Source organism: Rattus norvegicus, chromosome 14 (genome assembly GCF_036323735.1).
Source record: "Rattus norvegicus strain BN/NHsdMcwi chromosome 14, GRCr8, whole genome shotgun sequence".
Classification (NCBI taxonomy): Eukaryota; Metazoa; Chordata; class Mammalia; order Rodentia; family Muridae; genus Rattus; species Rattus norvegicus.
In genome coordinates this window covers 15,689,543-15,716,457 of record NC_086032.1, presented here as the reverse complement: position 1 = coordinate 15,716,457, position 26,915 = coordinate 15,689,543, and the positions used below count along the sequence as shown (strand labels likewise).

General features: G+C 42.0%; 1 protein-coding gene and 1 long non-coding RNA gene across 18 annotated transcripts in view; one reads left to right on the top strand and one right to left on the bottom strand.

Annotated features, from left to right (window-relative positions):
• Positions 1–21,002, bottom strand: part of Ccdc158 (coiled-coil domain containing 158) — a 57,441-nt gene extending 36,439 nt beyond the window's left edge. For 5 of the 17 annotated variants that reach the window (XM_039092669.2, XM_039092662.2, XM_039092670.2 and 2 more), the window contains exons 1-10: positions 20,806–21,001; positions 16,844–16,887; positions 15,877–15,946; positions 12,921–13,057; positions 11,189–11,406; positions 8,307–8,416; positions 7,659–7,986; positions 7,264–7,340; positions 5,418–5,528; positions 3,490–3,604 (exon numbers count right to left, since the gene is read on the bottom strand). In XM_039092669.2, the coding sequence (XP_038948597.1) occupies positions 3,490–3,604; positions 5,418–5,528; positions 7,264–7,340; positions 7,659–7,986; positions 8,307–8,416; positions 11,189–11,406; positions 12,921–12,987 (1,026 nt within the window). In that variant the 5' untranslated portion in view covers positions 12,988–13,057; positions 15,877–15,946; positions 16,844–16,887; positions 20,806–21,001. The other 12 variants (XM_063273742.1, XM_039092666.2, XM_063273743.1 and 9 more) reach the window with 7 other exon arrangements.
• A 61-nt stretch (positions 21,003–21,063) lies between these two features.
• LOC134481722 (uncharacterized) lies at positions 21,064–22,033 on the top strand. Its single transcript, XR_010057472.1, has 2 exons — positions 21,064–21,391; positions 21,498–22,033. It is a non-coding gene; the product is annotated as an uncharacterized LOC134481722 (long non-coding RNA).
• The last annotated feature ends 4,882 nt before the right edge of the window (positions 22,034–26,915 follow it).

The window sequence follows — 26,915 nt, the reverse complement described above, 5'->3', positions numbered from 1 at the left end:
AGAACATGTATCTTAAGATTTTAACAATATAAAGTCACCATACATAAAAATGAAACAAACTGTGCACAAGAATATGCTTTTAAAATCCTGTATCCAAGTCTTCCAGGCAAAAACATTTCATTTCATAGTGTTTTGTGTTCCTCCAAATGAAATCCTCAGTAACATGCTTGACCTTTGTTGCTTGGTTACACCAAGTAGGCGGCAGAGCTGCTTCCTCTGAGAGCCTAGTTATCTGCCAGCGGGTCCAAATCTCTTCAGTTCACCATGATACATTTTATCAACACTTCAAGATCTGATTAAAACGGACAAGCCCTTTTTTTGAGATAGGGCCCCAAGACGTAGCTCAGGCAGGCCTTGCTTGCATGGTCCTCCTGGATCGGCCTCCCATGTGCTGGCTATCCTTCTTATTAAGTGTTTACTACTTCAGGTTGTCAGAAGTCGGGGCTGGAGACATGGCTCAGCGGTTAAGAGCACTGACTGTTCTCCCTACAGGTCCTGAGTTTAATTCCCAGTAACCACATGGTGGCTCACAACCATCTGTAATGGGACCCAATGCCCTCTTCTGGTGTGTGTGAAGACAGTTACAGTGTATTCATATACATAAAAATAAATAAATAAGTCTTTTGTTTAATGGAGGTGGAGCTGGAGACAGGGCTCAGTGGTTAAGAGCACTGACTGCTCTTCCAGAGTCCTGAGTTCAGTTCCAGCAATCAGATGGTGGCTTACAACCATCTGGCTCATGATCATAATGTGATCTGAGATCCTCTTCTGGCATGCAGGTGTACATGCAGATAGAGCATCCATATATATTAAATAAAGAAATACTTTAAAAAAGATTATCAAGTGTTGGTGATCCATTGTTTATACTAGAGCATATTAGGACAATGGCCCTAATAGATCAACATGATACATTAGACAAGATAAATAAACTGGATGAAGCTTATGAAGAGATCATTTTTCCAAGCTACAGTATAATAGAGAACCATAATAACTACAAATTACATAAGAAAACATGGGCAAATTGAGCTCGGTTTAGTAGTCTGTGACTTTTCAGAGTCTTTTTTTTTTTCAGAGCTGGGGACCGAACCCAGGGCCTTGCGCTTACTAGGCAAGCGCTCTACCACTGAGCTAAATCCCCAACCCCTTTTCAGAGTCTTATGTCAGTAAAGATCTGTCTTTTCAGAATGGTTTGGATAGTCATGAGTAACACCTGTCTTACTGGGCTATAAGACAATGACTGTCCTTTGTCAATGACCCTCCTAGCCATACTGTACTGAGACCGTGTACCCTTCTCTTCTGCTTTCTGAAGGGGGAGGTCATGTCTTTTGTACAGGATGCTTTGTCTACAAAGGAGTGGACAATCACCACCAAGACAAAGGTTTGTCCTGAGAAAAGAAACTAGAAGACAAAAGTGGACTTTTCTTGGTGCTGGTGCTGGTGTTGGAGTTGAGCTGAAAGGTCCATCTTGGGTCCCATGATTAAAATCATTTTGCCTTGAGACTAAGAGCTATACAGAGAAGTTTAAAAATGAGGGACATTATTGAAAATTACAACTCCTTAGTCAATCATAAAATCAGTTTAATGATCTTCAAGTCAACATCTGAAGAGAGAAAATTCCACATCGCACTTAATAGAGGTATTGGTTCTTCAGATGTCTGTGTTATGGGGTGGACTACTTTCCTGTGAGTAGTGACCAAAATGTTTGAAAGACATGGCTGTGGAGAGAGTCAGATTATCATGGAGCAGTTCCTGTTAGTCTCTTCTGCTGACTTTAATAAAACCATGTCAAAACTTCCTCCTCTTGCTACAGAGTTAAAGGTAGACATAATACATCACTGAGCCAAGGAAGACAGTGCTTTCCTGTGGTCATCACTGGAATGGCAGTGGGAGTTAAGCTGTGCTGCCCACAGGAAAGGAAGTCAATGTGTAGAAGCCTTAGTGCTGCACCATCTGTCTATTAAATCTACACGCAGAGACCCCTTCCTTTATTGCAGCTAACAGGGTGGTTTTCACTGATCAAAGGACTGGTAGCGGCAGTACCTTCTATTTCTTCTAAATCACCACTCTAAATAAAGGCATGGGCAGTGGAATAAACACGATGTGAAACAGTACCTAAGTTACCTCTGCAAGGCGCTCTAGAGCAGGGGTCCCCTCCTAACCTGTGACCCTTTAAGACACTTCCTCAATTTTGTGACCAACCACAAAATTATTTCATTACTTCATAACTATAATTGTGCTGCTGTTGTGAATCATAATATAAATATCCGATGTGCAGGATATCTGAAATGCTACCTCTGTGAAAGGGTGAGTGGATCCCAAAGGGTCGCAACTCCCAGGTTGAGAACTACTGCTCTGTGGGGTGGACTTATCTTCTAAGCTTTCACAAAATAAAACCCTGGTACAGTAAGTGAAACCCAACCACCTAAGGCTGACGTCAACCACACTTCTCAGGGAACATGAAGAACATGATCTCCTCTGAAAGACAACTCTTTGTTTTTCTAGTTTTAGGAATTTCACTGTTTTCAAATGGTTGAAATTAACAAAAATCTAAGCTCTGAATAAATGGTTGATAAGAATACAGAATATCTTCTTTTTAGCTGTAAAAAAAAAGCAAAAACAAAAAATAGAAATAGCACCATTTTTTTAATGAAAACCAATTTGAACTCCGTGTGTGCGTGTGTGTGCGTGCGTGCGTGTGCGTGTGTGTGTGTGTGTGTGTGTGTGTGTGTGTGTGTGTGTATGCGTGCAGAGTATGTGGATGGTAGAGCCCATGGAGACAGTGGACATCCCTGGAGCTGGAGCTATGGGATCCATGGACCGTATGTCAACCGTATGCAGTGGGCCACAGTAACTGAACTCAGGTCTCTCTGTAAAGGCAGAACACAATCTTAACTGCTGAGCCATCTCTCTAGCCCCACCTCTTCCAAAATATTATCTGCTTTTAAGACAAATTATGTGATGAAATAGGAAGACTAAGTTTCCTAATTTTTACTTTAATTATTTTGAGTATCTTAAAATTTTGTTTTCTAGTCACAAAAAATGATTAGAAGTTGAAGGGATGAAGCAAGTCCTCAAACACTGGTGGTAGACACAGACTGCTGGCCATGTTTGCTAAAGCCAGGCCTCAGAAAAGATAAAGAGCATAGTCCTATTCTTTATTTTTTACTTAATTTTGTGGTAGTAAGGATTAATCTAGAGCTTCAGGCATATTAGACTAGTGTTCTTCCTACACTGTGTTACTCAATTTATTATTTGGAAATTTACTTGAAAAATATTTCTCAATAATTTTATGATGAATTTAAACATCAACTTAAATAATAGTTTATAAGTTAATATTTAGATAATTTAGTATGTTTGTATACCAACTAACACGGATTTTAAAAATATTCCTTTAGTTAGAAATTATTTTGATTCTCTATTTTCAAACAAACTATTAAAAATAATTTGATTTGGTGTATACAACAGCCCTTGGAAGTGGTGTAAACTGACCTTGTCTTCATACATCCTCTTGGTCTCCCTCAGTTCAGAACGCAGCTGAGAGACAGTAGACTCCAAGTCACTGAGCTGGCGCATATACATGGAGTTCTGGTTCCTCGCCTGCTCTCTACGAAGTGTTGAAAGGGTAGAGAAACAGATAGCAAATTAAGAATATGCTGGGGCTGGGGATTTAGCTCAGTGGTAGAGCGCTTACCTAGGAAGCGCAAGGCCCTGGGTTCGGTCCCCAGCTCCGGAAAAAAAAAAAAAAAAGAACCAAAAGAATATGCATGGTACCTCAAGGACCCCTCACATCTCTTAGATACTACCCGTAATTACTTTACATGGAGTCATTAGAACAACTGCCTTTCATTAGGCAAACTCGTTTCTTTACAGCTCAGGGTTGAGGACAAAGCTCAGAGATATAAGTTAGGTGTGCTGTGTGTAAAATTCTGTTAAATTCCTAGCACCCAAAACAAGCCACTTGCCAAAGCTCATGGTGTGTGTGTGTGTGTGTGTGTGTGTGTGTGTGTGTGTGTGTGTGTGTGTGTGTGTTTATGTTATGCTATTCTCTACTTCTGCTCATGATTAAAAGTATGAGCACTGGAGGACAGAGAGATGTCTCAGTGATTATGAGTGTTTGCCTTGCAGTCACGAAGAGCAGATTTATGACCTCAGCACCTTTGTAACATGCTGGACATTCTGAAAATACCTAGAAATACAGCTCCTAGAACTCAGATGCTTTTTCTGGTCCATACATGCACATCGGTGCTTGTATCTGTGCACAAAGGCATACATACTCATACAAACACAGTAAATCTTTAAAATAAAAAGCTTATGCATAGTCTTATGCATCAGTTCAAATTATAAAATTTATGCATATACATTTTATGTATATATTTGAACATATATATCTATGTATAACTATGTTCATAGATAACACACATAATTATACATATACATGTATTTATTTATATACAAATATAGAAAATATTTGTTTGTTCTTGCTTTGTTCTGTCATTTTAAATATGAACAACTCAGTAAATCCCAGGAGCCTGAATACTTGCAATAGCACTTTGTGCACAGCGACACAAAAGCATGTTAGAAAAGTCTTATCACTGTCACGAGGAAATTGCTAAGCAATTTCAAAATATTAGGATAGCTTAATAGAATAATAGTTGCAGGCTTGTCTCTTCAAAGACAGATGGCGTCCACCTGCTCTCCTGGAATGCTGGAAAGAATGTATTTTACAGCCTGGTCATCCTTCGCTATCTGCAGTTAGGTCCACCCACATCCCTCAGAAGTTATGCTTTACTTATGATAGCCCCTTTCCTCCTAACTCTTGAGCATCCTTATGAGAGATGTCACTTGTACTTTACAGAAGCCTAGGTGACTTCTACGTTCTCTTAGGGCCAGGCCAAAATGACACTCGCAGGCACATTTTCCTTAGTCGTTCTCCCTAGACCCTAAATCTTGGCCACCATCTCTGCATCAATAGTATCCATCTTTGTACATTATAAAGAATTCCAATGTAAACATGTCTTAATCTCTGCTACACTCATGGGACTGAGATAATTGTTATCAGAAATTTTTTTTTCCCGAAATCGTGCTGTACTTAAATATGACTAAAGTAAACCAGCTGGTGCCAGACCTTCGAAGTTAGGCCCAGCACTGGCTTCCTAAGTTAGGCTGACCCAAGTTTCATTCTTCCCTCCCCTGGATCATTTCCCTACCAGTCATAAAGCCTGCAGGGACGCCCCTTCCCTTGCAAGAATAGTCACAGATAACAGTAATGAGCTGCCAGGTGAGTGCTGGGACTCGAACCCAGGTCCTCTTCAAGAGCAACAAGTGCTATTAACTACTGAGCCAAATCTCCAGCTTAAAATAATAGTTTTTAAGTTACAATAAATGGCATCAATTTCAAACTCCTAGTACACACATACTGAATTATTTCCAGTTGACTCTGGACACTGTTGGCTTGGCTTCGAGCACTGCTGGCTTTCTCCGTAAGTCCTGTTATCTCAACTTCGTGTTCACTTATCAGCTGCTCAATCCTAGGCAAAAACAAAGCAACTGTTATGATACAGGAAGCTCTTTCTTCCTAGACTTGCCTCAAAAGTTAATGCTTTCAATGACCTTCACACTTAGTATTCGTTCCAGTTTTATATCTGCTACTCTTTCATCCATTTGAGACAGTGTGATGGTTTGTATATGCTTGGCCCAAGGAGTGGCAATATTAGGAGGTGTGGCCTTGTAGGGGTAGATGTGTCACTGTGGACATGGAAGTGAGTCTTAGCTCCTCCAGCCCCACATTTGCCTGGATGCTGCCATGCTCCCATCTTGATGATAATGGACTGAACCTCTGAACCTGTAAGCCAGCCTCAATTAAATGTTGTCCTTATAAGAGTTGCCTTGGCCATGGTGTCTGTTCACAGCACTAAAACCCTAAGACAGACTTTAATTGTGTAGTCCTGGCTGGCCTTGAATTTGTAGGCAGTCTTCTTGCCTCTACCTTCTAAGTGCTGGGATTACAGACATGAACTAGCATGCCTGGTTTTTTAAATGTTACTCCCTCCTTCTTTCTCTCTCTCTCTCTCTCTCTCTCTCTCTCTCTCTCTCTCTCTCTCTCTCTCTCCCTCCCTCCCTCTCTCTCTCTCTTTTCTTCCTTCCTACCTTCACTCCTTTTTTCTTAAAGTTGTTTCTTTTTGAGACAGGATCTTTCTTACTATGTAGCTCTGGATGTCCGGAACTTGCTGTGTACACCAGGCTACCCACAAAATGACAAAGACCCACTTGCCTCTGCCCCTGAGTGTTGGGACTAAAGGCATGCGTCATCATGCCCAGCATGCTACTCCTGTAACAAAACCTCTAGAATCCAGCTAGCAGTAAACTGGGAGAACCAAACAAGGCATGGTGGTGTGTACCTCTGGTCCTCTATAGAATTCTGCTATAGATCCCAGGCTGGCCTTGAACTCACAGCATCTTCCCATCTCAGCCACCCGAGTGCTGAGATTACAAGTATGTGGGACTACACCAGCGTGAGGAATAAAATCATAAAACAGAATGTGAAGCAGGAAGGTCCCTGGAATACAGGAATCCAAGGCCGGCCTGGACGACATAGTGAGATCCTGTTTCATAAACCTTGAGTACTGTGAGTAATATGTTATACAATATGAATACTATATGCCATATCTCCAGGGAGATAAAGGAAAGGGTCCTATCAATCAAACACATGATGACTACAAGCTTACAAATACGCACACTAAGTCACAGAGTATTAAATGCTTCATTTAACTAACCAACAGGTAACTGACAAATCAACTTAGGCTCTTCTACCTAGACTCTGCCAGGCCAACCACGGCAAGAATAGTCTCATTCTTGCTGTCTGGTTAGTTGTCGACAGGTGATTAAGTTGCTTAGTTAGCCTTGAGCTTGAAAATCTATCTCCACGGCCTACCTTTAGGAAGACTCACCAAGCCTATGTGAGTAATGGTCAATCCACCAGAGCCCTCACTTTCTTTCTCATTGGAAATCTCCACTTGTCCTTATTGTCCTTATTGGGAGCTGAACTCATTTTATTCCCCTGTAGCAAAACTTATAGTATTCTAGGCTTAAATAAAGCCTTCCTTACAGCTTTAAGGTGTCAGAAAAAACTAAATTTGCTACAGGTCATTAAGGCTATTTTTGTTGTTGAGTTACCTCTGAGTTTATAGACTTTGGAACTGCAGGTGAGAGACTACAACTAGAATACAGTGTCCCTGTAAGTTTTTGTCTCAGTCAGACACCTACCGATCCTGATGTTGTTGAAGTAATAGTTCTATTTTATTCTGTGATTCAGACTTCAGGGTTTCAAGCTGATCCTCTACCTGGTTTTAAAACAGAGATATTAATTTGGGTGTTGGTAATTTTAAAGCTTAGAAAAGGCAGAGTTTCTAAGATAGGAATGCATTAGGGAGCTAAACATAGAAATAATACTAAATGAAGCTCTATGCCTGTATTTTATAGCACCTGCACACTGACTATACTTCCATTAAGCGGTACAGACAAAATAGCTAGTTTTCTATCAGGAGAGAGCATTGTGTATCATTTCAGAGAACAAAAAATGAAGACTTGGCTTATTTCTAAGGAGTTCACAAACTATCTCTCAATGCATTGTAATATAAAGCAGTGTTCTCACCACTTACTGGAAAGATCCTCCCTTTAAGAAAAGAGATCTCTGTGTCTAATTCTCTTAGGATTTTACTAATAGCTGAGCCCAGGCTGCGGAAGTGCATGGTAGACATGCTGTCGTGTTCACATATTTTCTTGCCTGAGGCTTCTTCAAAGTCAACTAAGACCGATCGGATGTCTTGAAGCACGCCTTCATGACTAAGCATCAGTTTTCGTAGCTGCTCTATCTGTGTGCTGCTGTCCTTCAGCATATCCTCCTTAAGGGACTTGGCAGCTTCAAGCTCATGAACTGTATTCTGAAGCTGATTTCGTAACTCCTCCTGGGACTGACTCTCCCTTCGCCTAGAAAATGAATGAAAGAAAAAAATAACATTGATAAAGCTCAATTTTACTACAAGGAGTAGAAAAAAAATTATACAGAATTTTGCTGTAGATCCCAGGCTGGCCTTGAACTCATAGCAATCTTCCTATCTCAGCCACCCAAGTGCTGAGATTACAAGTATGTGGGACTACACCAGTGTGAGGAAGGAAACCATAAAACAGTTTCTGGGCTGGGATGATTCTCACTGACTACCATCTCCCTTGTCGTCTACGAAGCCCAGAGCCTGGTTCCAGCTCTGGCACTGCTGGAGAAGGAGGAGGAGCTCAGGTGACAAACCCACCTGATGTCAGCCATAGCATCTCTCTCCATTTGCATTTCTTGAAGTTTTGTTTGCAAATCAATGACTGACTGTCTTAAGTAAAATTTTTGTTTTTCATGTAATTCATTGCTCTGAAAGGAAAAATGCACACAAATTAATCTATCTATATATAGAGAGATATTAAACCATCAAACTATAGATCCTATAGACAATAATTTCCAAGGGCTATGTGTTATTTATTAATTTATTGTTATGCATATAAAACCTTCCTCCTTCACTGTTGTAGCTCAGAGCCCAGTGAATAATTTCTCACCTAGATAAGTAGAAAACACCAACAAGTTTCCCTGGCTTCATCTTTTTTGGTTCATTTTCTGAAACAAATCTGTTTTCTAGCTCAAAGTAAAAATGGGAAAATGTTTTGCCCCTTAAAATTGGAAAACTGGTTGAAATTATGTATAAAGAAAACTTTACCTTCAACCTAATTAAATGCTTTGCAAAAGCCACTACCATCTAAAACTCTAAAGCTGGTGAGATGGTTCTGTGGTTAGGAGGACTGGCTACTGTTGCAGAGGACACTGAAGGTTTGATTCCCAGCACCCATGTGGCAGCTGACAGTCATCTATACCTCCAGTTCCAGGGGATCTGATGCCTTCCTTTGGCCTCTGTGAGTACTGCATGTACACTGTGCATATACACACACCATGCAGGCAAATCATCTACACATTTAGACTACAAGTAAATAGACTTTTAAAATAGAAAACCAAAACTCTGAAGGTATTTAATTACAGAAAAATTCAGAAATTTCCAAAGCCAGGCACTGAAGCATCTTTCTACTGACAGCTAACGACAAGTGTATAATAAAAAACTCTTTTACCTCATTTTATTACCTCATTTTTGAGTCTGAATGAAAAACAAAAACCACTGAAAATGAAAAGATTCTAAAATACAAAAATAGAGACTAAAATCAAGCAAACAGAAAAGATAAAGATCTAAAAGAAGCAAAGGTAACGTAGCGTCAGGAGCATGCGCTTGCAGACTCCACTTCCACACAGGAAGATCACAGTCACAAACAGTGGTGTGCCTGGGCGGGGGGGGGGGCGGGGGGCAGGCAGATCTCTGAGTTTGGGGCCATCCTGGTCTACAGAGCAAGTTTGGAGTCAGCCATGGAGGAGAAAAAGGAAGGAAGGCAAGAAAGATGGAAGGGAAGGGAAGGGAAGGGAAGGGAAGGGGAGGGGAGGGGAGGGGAGGGGAGGGGAGGGGAGGGGAGGGGAGGGGAGGGAACGGAAGATGGAGAGGAAGAAAGTGTGGGGTGGGGTGGGGGGAAGCAGCAGCAGTTAGCAGTAGAGCCTTGCCTAGTGTGCATGAGGCTCCAGGCTGATGCCTGACACTATCTATCTGAGCACACACACGTTATTGTGTCAAATGCTGCCAAGTCAAGCTGGAAAAGAAAGCCCAAGTATCACCACAGCAGGCTTCACATCACCATTCATCCCATCTTTAACCCTCACAATAGTCTCTCCTACTTTAAATATCTCAAACACAAGACTACAAGTACGGGACCCTGTCTTTCCCACCTGTGGGAAAACTCTGCTAACTAAGGTCGAAGTCTACCATTGTCTAGATAGTCTCCTGACCTGGGCGCTAATGGAGGAATCCCTTCAAGGGCAGAGCTCCCCTCCTACTTTGTCTGCCCTTTTCCTCCGGGGAGTTCAATCCTCCCCCCCTACACACACACACACACACACACACACACACACACACACACACACACACACACACACTGTCACATGTCATCTCTGCTACCCCCTTTTTGGCCATCTTTATATATCTGGTACCTAGCATGCTTCTGTTCATAGGGTTATAACAACAGCACTGTTGGGTAAATATTACAAGTGGTCAAACAGTGCTGTATTACTGATTTTACTGGGACATACTCTACCAGGAGATTATAGGCAGTAAATTAGACATAGAAAATAAATTAGGCCTGCCTGCCTGCCTCCCTCCCTCCCTTCTTTGTTTGAAGGAAGGGTTTGAATTCAGGTGGTCAGGCTTATGCATTAGCACTCCTCCCCACTGAGCCATCTTGCCAGCCCAATTACTGTTTCTTTTCTCTATAAGTATGTCTGTTTCCTCTGTCTCTATGTCTTAGCAATACGTTTATCACAAGGTCTCACCACTACTTGTTTACACAACTGGCTCACCACCAAAATTATGAACTCCTTTGAGAGAGCCCTGGTTTGTTTATTTACTTTTGTGTGCCATGTGTATAATAAAAAGGCACATAATTTTTCACATCTTTAATAAGAGTGTGGGCTCCTCTACAGTCTTCATCTAGTCTGATGAGGAAGAGTAGCATGCTATTGGACAGCGATGCTGGGGCAGAGGGGACGTACAGAGAACGGGTACTGAGCGAGACTGACATGAAGTATATGGTAGTAAGAGGTCTGGTTTTTACGAAGCAGACCACTGGGACTTAATACACAGTTTGATTCTAGATGAGGTCCACTTACGTTTTTAGCCAATACTTCTGAAATCTATTTAACCATCAGTATGTACAGACATGTAAAATCCTTTCTACCATTGTTTGCAAAGAGAAGTCAGGTATGGTAATAGCAGGACAGCAGACCCAAACCAATTATTAACAGCAGATGAATATAATTAATTATAACATTTTAAAGCATTTGGATTTTACTGAAATTATATCATGAACCTAAGACATTATTATTACCAGAAAGAAAATGGCATGTAAACGTCTCATTAGCCCAACAGAAAGGAGAGATCATACTAACAGGTTTAGCTGATGGACCCATGACTGGTGTTTTCTTTTAGGGGGTTAAGTTTTATTCCAAGACAACATGCCTCCTGTCCTAATGGGCCAGGGGCTAGAGGAGAATGCAACTCACTTCGTTCAGTCTTCTCTGCAAATCTTTAACTTGTTGTGAATATTCTTCCAAAACACGTTCAATGTGCTCTTTTCCAGGGTAAGAGGTGGACTTTCTAGGAGAATCAAGTTCCACTTCATATTTAGGAAAAAAGGGAATTTGTGTTAAAGTCCCAGCTGAAGACGTGTTTTCAATTATTGCACCGTGAGTAGATGTTACAAAAAATGGGCTTGAAGAACCTAAATATTAGAGAATTCATTAGTCGTAAATAACTGTGAGGCAAACACTATTGTAGGGGTTCCTCTAACGAACCCTGAAGGAGCACAGGCCTCATGGGAGACCAGGAAATGAAGTACAGCTGAGAGCACCAAGAACACAGGAGAATGCATAGGAGACAGGCTTGGGAGAGGGTAACCGTGTGACCTAAGAACTAAAGAGACTTCAAGTTTTAGGAGTGACAACCAACCAGTCTGGAGAACACAAGAGACAGGGCACTCAAGAGTGGACAGCTGGGAAGTCCTGGGCAGGAGCGACGCTGCTGCCACATCCAAGGATGAAATAGAGACCGTGAGGGCCTGGTGGTCATCCTTTGGAGTGTGAATCACTTAGCATGGTACAGCTTTGAAATTGGGAAGAGACCTGGTCATGGGAAATATTTCTCAGAGGCATCAGGACGCTGCTGAGGTAGGAGACCATGACTACTAAGTGGCAGACTGGTAAGAGATCCATAGCAAAAGCCCTCTAGCAGCTCAACACAAATGGAGGTATTAGGTAGCCGTCTAAGCGTCTGGGTGCTGTGAGAATGCAGAAGGTATAGGGGCAGGGGCACTGGCACGCCCACAGAGAGTGGTGGTTCAGGAGTACAGCAGAGTCTGTACAGCTCTTGTACATCAGGATCACCTGAGACACTGTAAAGTAACACAGTTGTATCATTACCTCCACCGCACTCTGGACCCACAGGATTAAGTGTGAATCTAAGGTGCTTCAGTGTTAGAACTGAAAGGCTAAGGCTGGGCAGTGATGACAAGGCTGAAAATAGGGGCTCCATAGCAATAATACGGCAGAGGGCTGAAGCAGGAGACTCATTACAGAGGTCTAGCGCTTGCTAATAAGATGTGTGCATAAGGCGAGGAAGGGGCTGGAGGGCTCGGGAATTAAAGCACAGGATCCAGGTTTGGTTCCCAGGACCCAAATGGTGGTTCACAACCTCTGGAACTCCAGATCCATCAGATCTGATACCCTCTTCTGATCTCAGAGGGCACCAAGCACACATGGGGTGCATAAACATACCAGTAGAAAAAACACTCGTACAAGTAAAGCAAATCTTAACAAACAAACAAACAAACGTTAGTGGTCAAGAAGTTGTGAGCCTAGGATCTTGTTAGGCCACCAGGGGGTCAATGTTAGTAAGAATGACGCTGTACCTAAAGAGAGACGATCTGACATGAGCTGAGTTTAACCAAGGAACTCTGGAGGAGATGAAGGCATGAGGGAAGCCGTAGCATCACCTCAGCACAGAAACGTTTATATAAAAAAGATAATGGACACATGTCAAAACCAGACATGCTCAGTTACAGAGCTAGGTAATCTCTCACTCAAAGACAGAATTATAAATGGTAGACACTCACAGCTAACTTCTGCGCCTTGCAGTTAAAAACAAAGCACACTAAATAGGAGCTAAGGTGGTTATTATGAAGACTGTTTAATGTGGATCTCCCCCCACCCCCGTTTTTGTTTTAGAAAAGATGCATACCTCCTTTGGATATGACGCCACTTGATAAAAGATCTTCCTTTTTTGATTCACAAGTTTTTGAGTCCATGTTAACCGTTTTCTACCTCTTCTTAGGGATGTGAACGCTTACTTCCCTGTTAGGGTCATTCAGTTCTTGTCTATGAAAGATAAAGCATTCACTCTTCGTTAGTTACGATCTTATTGAAAAGGCGAATAGGGAAGCAGGAACAGGCTTGGTTAATGCTTTTGACACTGTCCTCTAGAAAATAGTTATGAATACAGAAATACCTTATTGTTACATAAAACTAATGTGCAAGTCAAATCTTAGTAAAACTTGACTTTAAGACCAAAGGAGTTCTTGTTACTTTTGTCTGGACAGGGTCACCTAGACAAAACAAGTATCCTTGGCTGGCTTATAATTCACTACGTACACCAGGCTAGCCTTGAAGCACAGAGATCTGCCTGTGCCTTCTTCATAGGTGCTGGGATTACAAGTGTGTTCCATCATGCCCAGCCTTCAAAGGGTTACTAAAGAGAAACTAAAATTTAAAGATTAATACTTTACTTATTATGGTAACTAGTGATCTGACTGGGACAGTTATTCTTTCAATGTCTTATAAAACTATATTGCTAAATAATCAAGATTATCTCCCTAACAAAGGCCTCAAATCCGCAAATTAAATGTCATTAATAAAAACTGAAAAATGTATTTGATGTTAAATAGTATTTATAGTTTTACATTTGTTCAAGAGGTTGCTTCTAAGTTTGGAAAATAATGGTGGTAGCCTAATTCAAAATTTCTTATTTTTACTCAACAAGCATAAAATCAAGATGGAAACCAATAAAACTATGTGTGTTCCACACTGTCAGTGCTTTAATGACAGAATACCTTCAGAGATCTAGAAATAGAGGAGTTATCCCTCCCAGGCAGTTCCCCAGCTCTGCCGTGAACCACTGCTGTGGAGAAATAGGAGCAGCAAACCAGAGGTGAGCCAAAGCCAGTGCAGACGACTACACTGAGAGCCAGTGAAACAGCAGACGCCAAGACACGGGGCCACATGGGCCCTGAGTATGGCTATCAGCCTCAGCAGCAGGGTGAGGAGGATTATGTTTAAAAGGCAGCTTTCCTGAAGACAACAGGCTAAAGGAAAGAGAGAATGGAAGAGGGGAAATTAAGGACCCAGCAGGAGCAAAACAGATGACACTGGAGCTTCCCTCTATACCCCCCACCCCACCATTACCACAAAAGTTACACAGGAAGAGTGCATGCACAGCCCGGGGGTGGGGTGGGGGCTCTCTGAAAGAGAGGGAACAAAAGCAGACCATCTCCATACAGAATGCACACAGAAGTAAGAGAATGTGCAAAGACTTTTCTGCTGGTCAAGTCTCCACCGCCAAATGGCAGATGTGAAGCCAAAGAAAATTTTTCCATGAAATTCCAAAGTAAACATTCTCAAGCAAGTATATACACCCTCACAAAGACAAAATAATTTTATAATAAAAAGTCAAGACAAGATACCACATAAACAGCAAATATAAGATGCCTACCTACTAATTTCAGACAATACAGAATGTAACCAGCAGATGACAGAATTTCAGCCAGACAGCGGTTGTGACCTAAGTCTGAGGAGACTGCACCTCTCACTGACGGACATACAAACCGGCCCACACACACCACTTCTCTGAGGGCTGGGACTATAGCAGGCTGGTGGCTTGCTAGCCCGGCATACTGAGGCCCTGTGGAGCCAGCACTACAGCAGGTAGGTGTGCAGGGCTCGGGATAGGCTCCATGCCTTCTACTGAATGGCCCTTGTGCCAAAATGGAGACTCTTTCTGTGGGCTACACTAAAGCTCACAGACTCAGATACAGGCCCATCCCTGTTCCCCCAATAAAAAAGTATGGAAAAGTTAGTTCAGTTAGTAGTGTGCCTGCTTGGCAAATACAAGGTCCTGGATTGAACCCTGTACCGCACAGCCTCCCACCCCCAAAGTAAGGACTATAGCATAGGGTTGGGGTATTCTCACTTTACAGCAGCCATTGTTTTACAAAGGTGCTTGGGGCCTCTATTTGGCATGGCTGTGAGTTATTTTGTGAACTTTAAAATAATGAAGTCTATATAAAACAAAGCAAAACAAAACACCCAAAACCAAAAGCTCCCTGCAATTCAGTTTGCACTATTTGGGAATGACCATATGCTTATCAGTGATTCAATGTTCTTCCACCTTGCAACACTTCCATTAAAACTGAAATACTCTATTTTTAGGCACAAGTTTGCAAGATCATTGAGGACTTCTGGAATCAAAGGATTTTTTTTTCTTCAAGAAACCATAAAATTGTTGAGCTCTGCACTTGGATAATTTGAGGATCATAACATGAACTTACAAGTCTTTTTCCCCCCAGAAATTTGTAGTATGAGTGCCTTTATTTTTATTTCTTTCTTTATTTTTGTGGTACTGGGGAGCACAGTACACATAAGACAAGCTCTCTGTCATTGTCACTGAGCTACATCCCCAGACCTACAAGGGTCTACTTCAAATCTGAGTGGCTTGTTCTGGGACCGCCTTGTAATTGTCTATTACAAACACTTCTGCATCATTTAAATTTATGCATATGTTCACACTGAAAAGAGCCTTAAAACTGACAAAGGCAGTCAGGGTTGGAAGGTTGCAGAAAAGTCCTGGAAATCACACCCCACATACAAAGGCCTTTTGAAGATGTCTGTAGGTTTTGGTACAGCCGAGCTGAAGTGCTTAGAGCATCTTCTGAGCACTTACTCCTCCTTCAACTCCAGTCTCCATCTCCACTCCTTTCCTTAGGACTCTTGTTTACGTGAACTCTTATTAAGGTGAACCCAACTACAATAGACTGTCTCCAGGGCAAAATGATTTACAGTTAAGTCCTATTTTGGTTGGCTGTGTTACTTAAAAGTAGGTCTATCCAGGTCCCCAGATTTATCAACTAATAATTCATACTTACCATTCTTTCTTCTACAGAAACTTAAGACTGGGAATTTCACAGGGTTGGTGTTCACTCCCTGAAAGGCAGACTGAAGGTATAAGGAGAGCAATATTGAACAGCACTTACTGCCAGAGGATTTATTTAATTAAGAATTGCATGTTAACATCACACTGATCTGCATTTTATTCCTAATCACATGCTTTCCCCCTAGCAGTTGTCATTCAGGAAGCATTACCTCTGTAATCATGAGACCAACCTTTGACATCTCTCAGATTATGATGTGGAAGTGGTGTGCACACTTCACAAGAGCAAAGGTTAACTGAAAGAACTCATGTGTAAGCCCTCTCACAGGATCTGCCTCAATTATATGCATACAGTACTACCTAGTAGTGTAGTAATAACATGAATTGGAATGCATCTTTATAATTTGGGCTGTGTATAGCAACTTACTGTCCCATAATAAATGATTTTATCTTTCTATTTATTCAGAAAGAAGATACAAGCTTTATGTAAGTTCATGAACACACAAAAAAGTAGAATCAACCTGGTTTAGCTAAATATAAACACAGGGCTACTGTAATATAATACAGAAGTTGGCTCTGAGGATCAAATGTCATCAGTATATCCCAGACAGCCTTTAATACTGAAGAGCACATAACCTAGACTGAGAAAGCTTCATTCTGTTGCATAACTATTAGAGAACAGACATAGATTCTAGCTCTGAACTTCAATTTCCATCTACACTAATGAGATGACCACTGAGCTTTTCAAACTTTTTCTAACCATCTGAAGCTAGGAACTATTCTCAGCTCTAGCTACCAAAACCTTTCTCAGGTCTATGAGAGTCATCCATGAAAACAGAGCTCCACTAAACAGTCTGGAAACCACAGATACAAAGCCCTCGTTGCTTTTATATTTAGATATTCCAGGTTAGCTACTCATCAAGTTCAAAACTGTTACTGATAATTAGTAGAATAAGAGATACCTTAATTTCTGGATATTCTTATTTTCAGTTACTTCTATTAATACCTGAAAAATGAAATTTGCTTATTACTATATTTCATTGACTAAAATTTACTGTTCCCCAAAATTTCAATTTATAAGATTTTTAACATTTAACGTTTAGAAATACTCATATATAACAAGACAAGTTTATTTCTTTATTATTTGTGTATGTTTGTGATAGCAGAGACATGTGTGTACCATGGCATGTGTGCTGAAGTCATAGGACAACTTTGTGGAGTCAATTCTCTCCTTTCATGTGAGTACTGGTCTTTCTACAAACCCAAGTCCCAAGTGTGCACATCATGGGCTTCTCTGCAGTGTTCAAGCTTGGGAGCCTCCTGAGATGACAATGGCTACCTGATGACCTCATCTGGGAAAGCATTTGACTAGTTCATCTCTAAAATTTCTAACATCCCAAGATTTCCTACAGAAAACTCACAAAAAGGCACTTTTGATGGCTAATTTTAGTTATGAGCAAATGCAAAAAGAGGATGGTTCTGCTTCCAGTAAGTCGTCTTGGATAAATTTTAATGCATTTCATTGTACTAATTGTTCTACGTATGTCTTTGCAATTTCATTAAATCTATTAAATCTGCTTTCATCAGTCCACTAAACCTGCTGTTCCGAGTTCTTAGCGTTGATGTGATGACCGTCACTTCCTGAGTCAGACCTGCTAGTATCCTCCGCTATTCTCCAACTGTCTAACCAGCACATACAACTAACTGATCAGTGCATTTGGCTGGGTCTATCTCTGTCACACAGTAGAGCTCAGTAAAAATACATTAGATGTGGCAAGTCACTGGGGCAAAAATTCTTTAATGATCTAACTTTAGTTCTATTAATTTTTTAATGTTCTCATCAGACCCACTATAAAATATCTTAAAAGGTATTCCTTGTTTCCCTTAAAAGCAATGTCATTTTCCTATCTTGCTCCAGGACTAGTGGGCAAAGCCCTTCTCATCTGGCCTAAGTCCCTCTTCCCTAGCTGAAAACCGTGCTCTAATGCAAGTCCCTCTTGCTATGCCCTGAGTATCGAACTCCTCAAGGTCTTCTATCTGCGTTGGTCTTTTCATTCTTCCTTTCTTCCCTAACAACTTCTAGGCTTCAGTTTAGAGGGTACAGAGAGGTTCAATACCATGTTTGATCCTATCATCTTGAAAATTGATGTGCTAATAAGAGAAAGGAAATGCCTCTTTAAATAAACAATCTAGTTGATGTGCTTGGAACACAAATATAGTTTAGTTTCTCTTCTCATGTATAAACTGATAGGCTTCAAGTAAGTAATTCCTGTACTGTCTTAGTTAAGAGTTGTATTGCTCTGAAGAGACACCATGACCAAGGCAACTTTTTTAAAGGCACATATTTAGGTGGGGCAGGCTAACAGTTTCAGAAGTTTTATCCATTATCATCACGGCAGGAAGCATGGCAGCATGCAGGCAGACATGGTGCTGAAGGAGCCAAGGGTTCTACATCTTGATTCTAAGGCAGCCAGGAGGAGACTCAAGTTTCACATTGGACAGAACTTGAGCATAGGAGGTCTCAAAGCCCACCTGCACAGTGATGCACTTCCTCCAACAAGGCCATACCTCCTCCAATAAGATCACACCTACTCCGACAAGGCCACACCTCCTAATAGTGCCACTCCCTGTGGCCAGGCATTCAAATACATGAATCTATGAGGGCTAAACCTATTCAAACTACCACATGCACATGAAACATTTTGCACAAAGCCTCAAAAAGAGCAAGCATTTGATAACAATTATTGTTGATGGCACTTGGATAGTTTACATAAATAGAATTTCTTTTACTACCAAGGATAGAGCTGTCTTAGATCAATGCCAACCAAGGTTCTGCCTTGTGAACTTATAATGGGAAAAGAGAAACACTAATGGAAATAAAAGTATAATTTTAAAATTTTCAGTTAAAACATAACTTTGGAGATTAGCCTGGTGAAATGTGTGACTTAGGTGCATTGCTGTATGTTCAGTGTCCATAGTAACTGTAACAAATTACCACAAACATAGCAGCTAGAAACAACAAATATCTCTTCTTTTGTGATTCTGGAGGTGATAGTTCAGTATCAGTCTCCAAGAGCTTAAAAGCCAAGACATGGGCAGGCTCCAACCTCCTCAAATCCATTTTGTATCTATGTTGATCACCACCATACCTGAATTTATACCCATCACTCCAGTCTCTGTCTTTGTAGTCTTACCTCCTTCCCCACCTCCTTCTGCTTCTCTATGATCTATGAGTTACATTGAGGGCAAACAGATAATTTATGATAACCCCTCCCTTTCGAGATAGTTGACTTTGAGGCTGGAAAGATGGTTACATCCTTAAGAGCACTGATTGCTTTTGCAGAGGGCCTGGGTTTGGTTCCCAGCACCCACATAATAGTGTACAACCATCACGTATGTAGTTCCAGGGAATCTGATGCCCTTTTCTGGCCTCTGTGAGAATCAGACACTAATATGGCATACATAAATACATGAAGGCCAAACACTCACACACAAAAATAAATCTAAAATTTAAAAACAAATATTTGATTTAAATCACATATTCAAAAACCTTTTTTCCAAAACATTTCCAGGCTCCAGATACAAGGAGCTAATTTTTTAAGTGGAGGTTATTTAGGTCACAGAGTTAGCACATGCACTCTGAAGACTGGTGGTTTAGAAAACTGCCCTTTTAAATAGATGCTTTAGGTTTGGTTTTGGTTTTTGTGTCTGAGTCTCTCTACATAGCCCTGGCTGGCCTGGAGCTCTCTATGTAGACCTCACAGAGATCTGCCTGCCTCTGCCATCTGAGTGCTAGAATTCAAGGAGTGTACCACCATACCAGCTTTAGATTTTAGAGTCTTAAAGTGGTTCACTCTAATACAGGAGAACAGAGTCAACCCCAAAACTAAAACAGCATGCACAGGCTTTGTATATATACATCAAATTAAAATTTAACCACTACATTTAGAGGGTAAATAGCACTATGACAAGAAATCTATTTTACACTAAACTAAAATGAATAGGTAACTGTATCAAAATTTAAAAAATGGTACTGGGATGATGGCTAGGCCTTAAGAGCACTTGCTGCTCTTATAATGGGTCCAGTGTTCAGTTCCCAGCACCCACATGGCTGTCAAAACGTTCTGTAACTCCAGTTCCTGGGGATCCTACACCCTCTTCTAGCCACCAAAAGGCACTCACATAGTGCTCTTACACACAGGCGGGCAAAACACTAAATTAACATAAAATAAAAACACATCTTGAAAAAAATAATAAATGTGGCACAGAGGTGGGCATTTCAGATCTCTGCCTCACCTTTCCCGCTCCCGTGGATTGTATGTACACACATTAGCAGTCCGTCCAACTCTCCCTCTGGAAAGATTCAGAACTCTGGACCTTTATTCTTATGTAGTTATCAGTCCACATCACTTGTCTTCTGCATTCCCATGACCCTAAAGCCAACCTGACATTTAACAGGAACAATGTCTAGGACAGCTCGAGTGGGGACTTCTTCAGTATTGTGGGGAAGGAAGGAGTCTGTTGCTGAGGGGGAAAATCTAGGACTGAAGCGGATTATCAAGAGGCTCCAGTCACACGGCGTTAAACAGTCTCATGTGGGAAGGAATACTGGTGACAGCCCGAGACCCCACTGTCTGTCCACGTCTTCCCATCTCTTCCAGAGGTTCCAAGGAGCCAGGCCGGAAGAGGTGAGCAGGGAGCAGTCTTGTTGGGCCCAAGGAATTCTGCAACTGACGCCACAGTCACAGAGCCCAGTTTTCCCGCCACTGTCCCTCGAGAACTCTCCTAAAACAGCCATACAAAGTCATTAGGCTGCTACCACCTGGAAACAAGGCCGTGGAAAGTTCCAGAACAACAGGAGACGATCCTGGTCTTCAAGAGAACGACCCAGCCCTGTACCTCGAGGCGCACTCTGTCCCCATACCTGCTAACAACACCTCGTCCTAAGAGACCGGCCGCATGTCCGCGGGGGCCGCGGCCGCACCTGTGCGACCCCGCCGGCTCCCACTGTGCCCCGAGGCCGCGGCCCGCGCGACCGCTTCTACGCAGCGCAGCCTCACGAGGCCTCGAGCTCCCGGAGAGCTGCTGCCTGACAGTTGGCCTCAAGGAATCTAGCGAGAGAAGGGCGGGGCGTGGGAAGGGCGGGGCGTGAGGGTAGGGCGGGGCGTGAGAGAGGAGTGGGGAGCTTGAGGCACGAGAAAGGACACCATGTGAGGGGCGGGGCGTGAGGAGGAGGGCGGGGCAGGAGAGGGGCAGGAAGGTTGAGGTGGTAGAAGAGGGGCGGGGCTTGCGAAGAGGGGCGTGAGGGAGAAGGCGGGCCGTGAGAGGGGCGGAGCAGGTCGCAAGACCACGCCCCTGGACTCCTACGTCCTCTCCCCCGCCCAAGGCAACCAGGCAGACTGGGCAAGCCACTTTTCTCTTTTCCCTACTGCCCAGCATCCCCCGCTCCTAGCCTCACTCTGCTGTCCTTCGCACAGAGGCTCCGCAAAGATCCTCCCAGCTACCAAAAGGTAAATCTCTGTTACCTGCACGCTGAGGAAGGGGCAGGCTGACACCCGAACAGTCCGCTCCCCCTACCTGTTCAAGCTAACATTCAGAATTACTTGCATTTTGCAGCCTGCCTGTGATTAGCCTGTGCTTTTAACTTGCACCTTCGTCCAGACTGAGACTGTTTTTCCAGGTTCAGACGAATTCTCAGGGTAGCCGACCTTTCCGCTTCCGGAGAGCTGTTTCCTCCTCCGTGCTTCGGTTACTCTAATGTTAACTCTTAACGTGGAATTTATCAGCTTGAGATCGTACACTGAGACTCCTGCGTGCTGTTCAAGTTACCATTCCAATGAAAGAGTTCCAAAGAGGCGGAAGATGAGAGATACAACCTGTAGGGTTTGTTGTGGTTTTGAAGACAGAGACTCTACACGTTGCCCATGCTGACCACAAACTTGAGATCCTTCTGCCTTAGACAATGCTCTTAAAGAAATGTGTAGATCAGCTCTTGCTTTGTGATGTTGAATTCTGTTAACTATCAAGGTTAAGTAGACTACAACAACAAATATACAGTGTATCAATTGACTATAAATATCAAACACTTTTATGTAATACAGTTACACATTGTAACAGTTTATGAAGCACCATTAAAGACTTTTATCATACCATTTATTGCGTCGGAGACATCAGGATTATAGTGTCAGGAAATTAAACCATAAACCTTAAGCAGAACATTAAGTGGCTAACCTCTGTGACTAGACTGAAAACAAATTCCAATTAGTTTAAACATTTTTATTTTTATCAAAACATAAGTGTGTTCACTTGACATGAAAACATTTTAATTGCCTAACACGTGACTTTTATTGGTGTCTCATTTTGGGTTTGTACACGGAATAAAATTTTTTCTCTTGATTGGGGCTATGTGATGTAGGAAGACTCAGCCTAAATGTGGGTTCCAGCCCAGTTGGGAGTGGGAGGGAAACCTTCCAAAGATGGGCTTGTGGTTTCCCCACCATCTTTTGTTACCATCGGAACCCAGTTTCTTCAGCCTTCCCATGTGGACTGATGACCAGGAGCTCCCCAAGCTGCCTGTGCCAGCCTAAGACTGCTAAGGCGCCCAGCCTCACGCACTGAATAGCTACTGGGTTTTCAGCATTTTCAGAGGGATACAGACCTTACTGTGAAAGGCAAGCTAATAAAGCCGTTCTTAACTGTAATTCACTCTGTTGGTTCTGTTCCTCTAGAGAGCATTAATACAGTAGGGGTGCAAGTGGAGCCCAGGGGTCAGTGTGGGGTGTCTTCCTCAGAGAGCTCTTCCTCTGCCTCTTTGCATAGGTTCTTTGGACAAACATAGGTAGTCAAACTTGCCAAGCAAGTCCCTTTCCCAGGTGAGCCATACTGCAGGTCCCACCCCAGTTCTTGAGATAGGGTCTCTTACTGAGCCTGGAGCTCACCAATTGGCTAGACTGACCCACCAGCAAGACCCAGAGAGCTTTCTGTCTGTCTCCCCAAGCTGTTAAAGATGTGGATGCTGAGGACCCAAACTCCAATGGCAGTCTGAGCCATTTTCCCAGCCCCGCTTTACTGTATTTTTAAAAGAATTGAATAAAAACAATACCTCCTTGCTTTTTTTTAATATTTTATTTATTTATTTATTATATATGAGTACACTGTAGCTGCCTTTAGACACACCAGACCAGGGCATCAGATCTCATTACAGATGGTTGTGAGCCACTATGTGGTTGCTGGGATTTGAACTCAGGACCTCAGGAAGAGCAGTCGGTGCTCTTAACCACTGAGCCATCTCTCCAGCCCGCCTCCTTGCTTTTTAAAACGGAGAGCTGCCCAGGAGCGGCAGGACCCCTGCCTGAGACACCGCCGGAACCTGAGGGAAACAGACCGGATAAATAGTTCTCTGCACCCAAATCCCGTGGGAGGGAGAGCTGAACCTTCAGAGAGGCAGACAAGCCTGGGAAACCAGAAGAGACTGCTCTCTGCACACACATCTCGGACGCCAGAGGAAAAAGCCAAAGACCATCTGGAACCCTGGTGCACTGAAGCTCCCAGAAACGGCGGCACAGGTCTTCCTGGTTGCTGCCGCTGCAGAGAGCCCGTGGGCAGCACCCCACGAGCGAACTTGAGCCTCGGGACCACAGGTAAGACCAACTTTTCTGCTGCAAGAAAGCTGCCTGGTGAACTCAAGACACAGGCCCACAGGAATAGCTGAAGACCTGTAGAGAGGAAAAACTACACGCCGGAAAGCAGAACACTCTGTCCCCATAACTGACTGAAAGAGAGGAAAACAGGTCTACAGCACTCCTGACACACAGGCTTATAGGACAGTCTAGCCACTGTCAGAAATAGCAGAACAAAGTAACACTAGAGATAATCTGATGGCGAGAGGCAAGCGCAGGAACCCAAGCAACAGAAACCAAGACTACATGGCACCATCGGAGCCCAATTCTCCCATCAAAACAAACATGGAATATCCAAACACACCAGAAAAGCAAGATCTAGTTTCAAAATCATTTTTGATCATGATGCTGGAGGACTTCAAGAAAGACGTGAAGAACTCCCTTAGAGAACAAGTAGAAGCCTACAGAGAGGAATCGCAAAAATGCCTGAAAGAATCGCAAAAATCCCTGAAAGAATTCCAGGAAAACATAAATAAACAAGTAGAAGCCCATAGAGAGGAGACACAAAAATCCCTGAAAGAATTCCAGGAAAACACAATCAAACAGTTGAAGGAATTAAAAATGGAAATAGAAGCAATCAAGAAAGAACACATGGAAACAACCCTGGATATAGAAAACCAAAAGAAGAGCAAGGAGCTGTAGATACAAGCTTCACCAACAGAATACAAGAGATGGAAGAGAGAATCTCAGGAGCAGAAGATTCCATAGAAATCATTGACTCAACTGTCAAAGATAATGTAAAGCGGAAAAAGCTACTGGTCCAAAACATACAGGAAATCCAGGACTCAATGAGAAGATCAAACCTAAGGATAATAGGTATGGAAGAGAGTGAAGACTCCCAGCTCAAAGGACCAGTAAATATCTTCAACAAAATCATAGAAGAAAACTTCCCTAACCTAAAAAAAGAGATACCCATAGACATACAAGAAGCCTACAGAACTCCAAATAGATTGGACCAGAAAAGAAACACCTCCCGTCACATAATTGTCAAAACATCAAACGCACAAAATAAAGAAAGAATATTAAAAGCAGTAAGGGAAAAAGGTCAAGTAACATATAAAGGGAGACCTATCAGAATCACACCAGACTTCTCGCCAGAAACTATGAAGGCCAGAAGATCCTGGACTGATGTCATACAGACCCTAAGAGAACACAAATGCGAGCCCAGGTTACTGTATCCAGCAAAACTCTCAGTTAACATTGATGGAGAAACCAAGATATTCCATGACAAAACCAAATTTACACAATATCTTTCTACAAATCCAGCACTACAAAGGATAATAAATGGTAAAGCCCAACATAAGGAGGCAAGCTATACCCTAGAAGAAGCAAGAAACTAATCGTCTTGGCAACAAAACAAAGAAAATGAAAGCACACAAACATAACCTCACATCCAAATATGAATATAACGGGAAGCAATAATCACTATTCCTTAATATCTCTCAATATCAATGGCCTCAACTCCCCAATAAAAAGACATAGATTAACAAACTGGATACGCAACGAGGACCCTGCATTCTGCTGCCTACAGGAAACACACCTCAGACACAAAGACAGACACTACCTCAGAGTGAAAGGCTGGAAAACAACTTTCCAAGCAAATGGTCAGAAGAAGCAAGCTGGAGTAGCCATTCTAATATCAAATAAAATCAATTTCCAACTAAAAGTCATCAAAAAAGATAAGGAAGGACACTTCATATTCATCAAAGGAAAAATCCACCAAGATGAACTCTCAATCCTAAATATCTATGCCCCAAATACAAGGGCACCTACATATGTAAAAGAAACCTTACTAAAGCTCAAAACACACATTGCACCTCACACAATAATAGTGGGAGATTTCAACACCCCACTCTCATCAATGGACAGATCATGGAAACAGAAATTAAACAGTGATGTCGACAGACTAAGAGAAGTCATGAGCCAAATGGACTTAACGGATATTTATAGAACATTCTATCCTAAAGCAAAAGGATATACCTTCTTCTCAGCTCCTCATGGTACTTTCTCCAAAATTGACCATATAATTGGTCAAAAAACGGGCCTCAACAGGTACAGAAAGATAGAAATAATCCCATGCGTGCTATTGGACCACCACGGCCTAAAACTGGTCTTCAATAACAATAAGGGAAGAATGCCCACATATACGTGGAAATTGAACAATGCTCTACTCAATGATAACCTGGTCAAGGAAGAAATAAAGAAAGAAATTAAAAACTTTTTAGAATTTAATGAAAATGAAGATACAACATACCCAAACTTATGGGACACAATGAAAGCTGTGCTAAGAGGAAAACTCATAGCGCTGAGTGCCTGCAGAAAGAAACAGGAAAGAGCATATGTCAGCAGCTTGACGGCACACCTAAAAGCTCTAGAACAAAAAGAAGCAAATACACCCAGGAGGAGTAGAAGGCAGGAAATAATCAAACTCAGAGCTGAAATCAACCAAGTAGAAACAAAAAGGACCATAGAAAGAATCAACAGAACCAAAAGTTGGTTCTTTGAGAAAATCAACAAGATAGATAAACCCTTAGCCAGACTAACGAGAGGACACAGAGAGTGCGTCCAAATTAACAAAATCAGAAATGAAAAGGGAGACATAACTACAGATTCAGAGGAAATTCAAAAAATCATCAGATCTTACTATAAAAACCTATATTCAACAAAACTTGAAAATCTTCAGGAAATGGACAATTTCCTAGACAGATACCAGGTATCGAAGTTAAATCAGGAACAGATAAACCAGTTAAACAACCCCACAACTCCTAAGGAAATAGAAGCAGTCATTAAAGGTCTCCCAACCAAAAAGAGCCCAGGTCCAGACGGGTTTAGTGCAGAATTCTATCAAACCTTCATAGAAGACCTCATACCAATATTATCCAAACTATTCCACAAAATTGAAACAGGTGGAGCAATACCGAATTCCTTCTACGAAGCCACAATTACTCTTATACCTAAACCACACAAAGACACAACAAAGAAAGAGAACTTCAGACCAGTTTCCCTTATGAATATCGACGCAAAAATACTCAATAAAATTCTGGCAAACCGAATTCAAGAGCACATCAAAACAATCATCCACCATGATCAAGTAGGCTTCATCCCAGGCATGCAGGGATGGTTTAATATACGGAAAACCATCAACGTGATCCATTATATAAACAAACTGAAAGAACAGAACCACATGATCATTTCATTAGATGCTGAGAAAGCATTTGACAAAATTCAACACCCCTTCATGATAAAAGTCCTGGAAAGAATAGGAATTCAAGGCCCATACCTAAACATAGTAAAAGCCATATACAGCAAACCAGTTGCTAACATTAAACTAAATGGAGAGAAACTTGAAGCAATC